Below are 4,932 nucleotides of genomic sequence, written 5' to 3'. Positions count from 1 at the left end.
TTTAATTTCTGATTACTAATACCATTTAATGTCATATCTGATATAATAATAAATCTTCATGATCTGAAAAGATATCAAATTTTAATATTGAAAACAGATGAATATAATGTAGGACACAATTTTAATTTTAAGATAAATAAAGCCAACATGAAATATAGTTCATTTTATGGACATACAGATAAAGTAAAGTTCATTAATTAAATCATATGTTAAAATATGAATTTTTTTTCTTTTATTATTTTAACTATAATAATAATATTTTTAACAATTAGAAGTAACATGTTCATTCATGCATTAAAACATCTAAGAAAATCGAGGTAACATTAATTGTTTATGCTATTTATTCATTATGAATTAAATGTAATGAATGTGATATATTTTGTTACCTCTTTTAAAAGTAAAATTAACTAGATAGAAAGTTAATAATAACTGGATAGTTAGTTTATTATATTAACTATATAGTTAATATAAAGGAATTATATAAATTATCATAATGAACATGTAATCACTAATACATTAATTAAAATGATATTTAAGTCATAAATTATTAAGTGTATAAACAATAAGAAACAATTGAGGAGGATGCTCTTAAAAACAGACCTTCCTATACACAAACACAGAATCTAAGGATACCATTCATTCTAATATGTATAAAACATCAAATACTTTATAGATAAAACTTAATATACATATCGTTTATTGATGAGTCTAATAAATTTCTTATCTCATCTATAGAATATTATAATAGCTATTTCAAAATATAGTAAGTGTGATAATTGTGATAAATCATAATAGTAAAAGACTAATGATCGAAAACTGATGTCAACGGTTCAAATTTAACAAAATAAAAAGTTATTTACAACAGAGAACTGAATGTACAAGAATATACTTTAACCACAGCGTGAGTCTACCGAATGTCAAAACAAGCACGCTACATGAGAGGTTATGTAAATGTTTGTGAATAAACTCTACGTACAGCCGCACAGTTTCAGTAAAATATACGTATTACACTATTTACCTTCAAAGGATCGGAAAAGCGATTTAATGGTAAACATTGGACACAGGATGTGGCTCAAGTCAATTTCCTCATCATAACCTCACACCAATTGATAAATAACACACGGGTTTACAGATAGTGAGAATGCTTGTCAACGAGTCCTGATGTTTAACGGAAATTATTTGGCGTCGAATAAATAATATTTACATATTAGAAACGTCATTTTAGGACACAATGTAACCTATTATACAAACAGCACACAAGCATAGACTGGAAAACTAATCACATTTCTCTCTGGCGAGATATTCAATTTACATTTCACAAGCTCAGCCAACATTGGACACCTAAGGCACCTAAGGGCGAGCTTGATGTTTCGCATACGACGCGGTTTTTTTGGAAACAAGAACAGACGCATACAACAAAGGTTTAGTGGTAGAAAAAAGAAATAATATTACTGAAGTCTTAACAACTTTTTGACAGATTTCTTTTTGAGAAAATTAACTACAAATGACTTGTTCGTTTTAACTTATTTAGTAAAAGATGAAGTTTCTTCTCTTGAATATCATGTTGTATTGAGATTGTACTTTTCTTTTTATAAAAATAAAATTGATAATCTGATGATTTGTGATATAATATTTTTTAGTTATCAAATGCATTGTTTAGTGATAAATTGATCAGATTGGGATTCTATTAGTTGTTCACAGTTGTCCACACTACTACGATTAGGGGTGAATCGGTACCCTCACGAGCAAACTCGGCTTCCGCTAGGGGAAAAAGTGATGTAAGGGAAAGACTTCCTACCACTTGGTCTCGGAGTTATTGAAACTTATGCGAAATTAACATTCGGTTTAACATTTATTTCAGTATTTGAAATAAATTTACTAAGTGGTAAGAGGCCTTTCTCTTCCGCTAGGGAAAAAAGCGGCGTAGAATAAAAGTCTCCTACCACTTGGTAAATTTATTCCAGAAGAATGAAAGAATTTAAGCATAGACATAGAAATATAGACTGCGCGTCTGATTACCATTGGTGCCCCCCAGTTAGATTTAAAAAGAAATGCCAACTCTTTCGAAAGCTATCTACTTCTTTTTAAAGTTGGTTTGTCCGTTTCAGGCTAACGCGCAGTTTATATCAGTCTATATTTCTATGTCTATGGCGTCTATGGTATTAACACCTGCAAACAGTGACAAATAGTAATGTTTGGTAAACGAGGTTAGAAAGTGTATAACACGTTTCGTGTTTTGTAATCATGCATTTAGATAAAAGAAAGTTAATAGGTACGTTGTTGTGTATTAAAAATAATTTTACAATTACCATCATCCATGCTACTGTGTATTGGTCAGTTACAATTAATATAGGTTAAGTAATCAGTTGAAACTAAAAGTAGATAATTTGCAGGCAGATTTATTAGTAATGGTAATGACAGTGATGATAATTACAATAGTGATGATAGTGATGATATGCAAGGATCCTCAGATAGTGAGGTCACAGTAAGTAGCAGTAATGAATCGGAATCAGAAGATGAAAGACACGAAGAAGTGAATTCAAATAATAATGAAGTTTATGCCCATGCAAGTATGTATTACAATCATTCGTATTCGGATAATATAAATCCATAAATACTTATAAATCAAATTTATAAGAAATATATTGGGATTATAAGGTAGCGACACAGAAGTAGTTCCATTAAATGAAGATGAAGAAGAAGATGAAGTTGTAAAAGCCATAATTAGATCAAGAGATCCAGAAAAGAATCATCCACCTCCTATCACAACAGAGGAATATATTGTGGATATATGTTTCCATCCTAATTCAGATATGATTGCTGTAGCTAACATAATGGGCGATATATACATGTAAATTTTACATTTGTTAAACTGTGAAATATAATATAACTTCATTCATGTGTATCAAATGTTCAAAGTAAATTCTTTACGCATTAGGTACAAGTATAGTAATACAGAAACAGAACTTGTTTCAACATTGGAATTACATCTCAAAGCATGTCGTGATATAGAATTTAGTGAAGATGGAACAACTTTATTTTCAACTGCCAAGGACTTATGTATAATGCTTACCGATGTAGAAACTGAGGAGATAAAACGATTATATGAGAATGCACATGAGTATGTATAAAATAATCCTTTTCAATGCTGGAACTTTATATACATATGAGATTGATAATTGATGTATGTATACATCCTAGTGAACCAGTATACACAATGACTGTAATTGGAGAACACATGTTTGCAACTGGTTCAAGTGTGGGATCTTAGACAAAAGGGAAATGTACCAGCATTTTCAATAAAAAAAATGGAAGACTATGTAAGTTCTATTATAACAAACACAGATGCAAAATACTTAGTGTGTGCAAGTGGAGATGGTTCTGTGACCACATTTAATATCCCAGGAAAAAAATTACATGTTCAGGTACATATTTGTGAATAATAATCTGTCGTCTAATTTATTTTCTGATTTCTATAGTATGTATGTCAATAGTCTGAAGAATATGAGGAGGAGTTAACGTGCCTTGGCTTATTCAAACATGAAACAAAAATTATGGTGTGCAGTAGTAAAGGAAAAATGTACTTGTACAATTGGGGAGAGTTTGGTCTTCATTCTGATGAATTTCCAAGCGTAACTAAGAACGCTATTACCTGCATGGTTCCGATTACTGAAAATGTAGCAATCACAGGAGGAGAAGATGGAATACTCAGGTAACAAATCGTCTAAATTTTGAATCATAGAAATTCGTTCAAGGAAAATAGTAATATAATCATTGTATTAATACGCAGAGCTACTAGCTTATTTCCTCGTAACAATCTTGGAATAGTGGGACAACACAATTTTTCCATTGAAGCAGTCGATGTAAATAGTGATGGTAGTATGATCGCATCTTCTTCGCATAACAATGATATCAAATTTTGGAATGTACAGTATTTTGAAACGTTAAATGTCGCTGAGCGTGTGAAAGGTGGAAAACAAAAACAATTGAAACATAATCTTCCGAGCAGTAAAGTTGATAATGCGTCGAATTTCTTTTCAGACCTTTAAAATACGGTCACGAGTAATAATCTTAAAATTACAGTTTTAAATAGGATCGTACATAGATGGAATCACTGAATGTATTGTACGTTGTTATCGAACATTGTCTCGCAAGAAATGTTAATGTACCATATTTTGATATATAAGATTGTTTCTATGATAGCTTAATTGCCATACATTTATACTGAAACAGAATAATGTATTACACATAATTGAATATGACAATAAAACTACATATAAATATTTAAAAGAATCACATATTAGAATTGTATGAGACCATTTTATAAGAGTGTAGAAATAAAAATTTAATTCTTTTTTGCATGAACAGATCAGAGCATTCAGTGTGCATGTTTAGTGTATAATAAACTAAATAAAAAAAAGGAAGAAAGGAGTACAAAACTTAAAGTTTCATAATGTTGTATATCTTCCTAAAAATATTATTAACTACACACTTTGGAACATCAATTTGTAACCATTGCATTATACAATTCGTAATTTATAATAAGTTACTTATTATAGGATTTTTACTTTTAAAGCAGTAATAGAAGTTCCTTAGGTATTGATTAAATAAGATTACAAAAATCTTTCTTTAAATAATAATAAAGATTCACTGGCTATTTATCGCTGTGGTTACAAATATTTCGTACACTTTGTAATTTTGACTTAATCGCTAAAAAAATGCTCATAGCAGTTTGAATACAATACGATATAAACAAAATTTAAGAACTCATAATATATTATGAAATTTGAAGTATTTTTACTATTATAAATTAGAATAAATAATACTGATATTGCATAACACTTAACATAAAGATCTGAAATTTGATACAAAACTGGATCATCCTAATTTTAAAGACTTTCCTCGAGTCTTTGGGTAATAAATTCTTGTACA

The 4,932-nt window shown here is 29.6% G+C and overlaps 1 protein-coding gene across 1 annotated transcript; it reads left to right on the top strand.

Moving 5' to 3' along the window:
* The first annotated feature begins 2,201 nt into the window (after positions 1 to 2,201).
* Positions 2,202 to 4,253, top strand: LOC107188265 (WD repeat-containing protein 55 homolog). Its single transcript, XM_015576532.1, is given in 8 exon segments — positions 2,202 to 2,272; positions 2,394 to 2,570; positions 2,659 to 2,851; positions 2,939 to 3,121; positions 3,202 to 3,252; positions 3,254 to 3,425; positions 3,495 to 3,712; positions 3,791 to 4,253. Coding segments are annotated over 8 exon segments (1,281 nt in total). The 5' UTR covers positions 2,202 to 2,244; the 3' UTR covers positions 4,050 to 4,253.
* Positions 4,254 to 4,932: the final 679 nt, after the last annotated feature.

The sequence above is a fragment of the Dufourea novaeangliae genome, unplaced genomic scaffold, assembly GCF_001272555.1.
Source record: "Dufourea novaeangliae isolate 0120121106 unplaced genomic scaffold, ASM127255v1 scaffold118, whole genome shotgun sequence".
Taxonomy (NCBI): domain Eukaryota; kingdom Metazoa; phylum Arthropoda; class Insecta; order Hymenoptera; family Halictidae; genus Dufourea; species Dufourea novaeangliae.
This window is presented reverse-complemented; position numbering and strand designations above follow the sequence as displayed.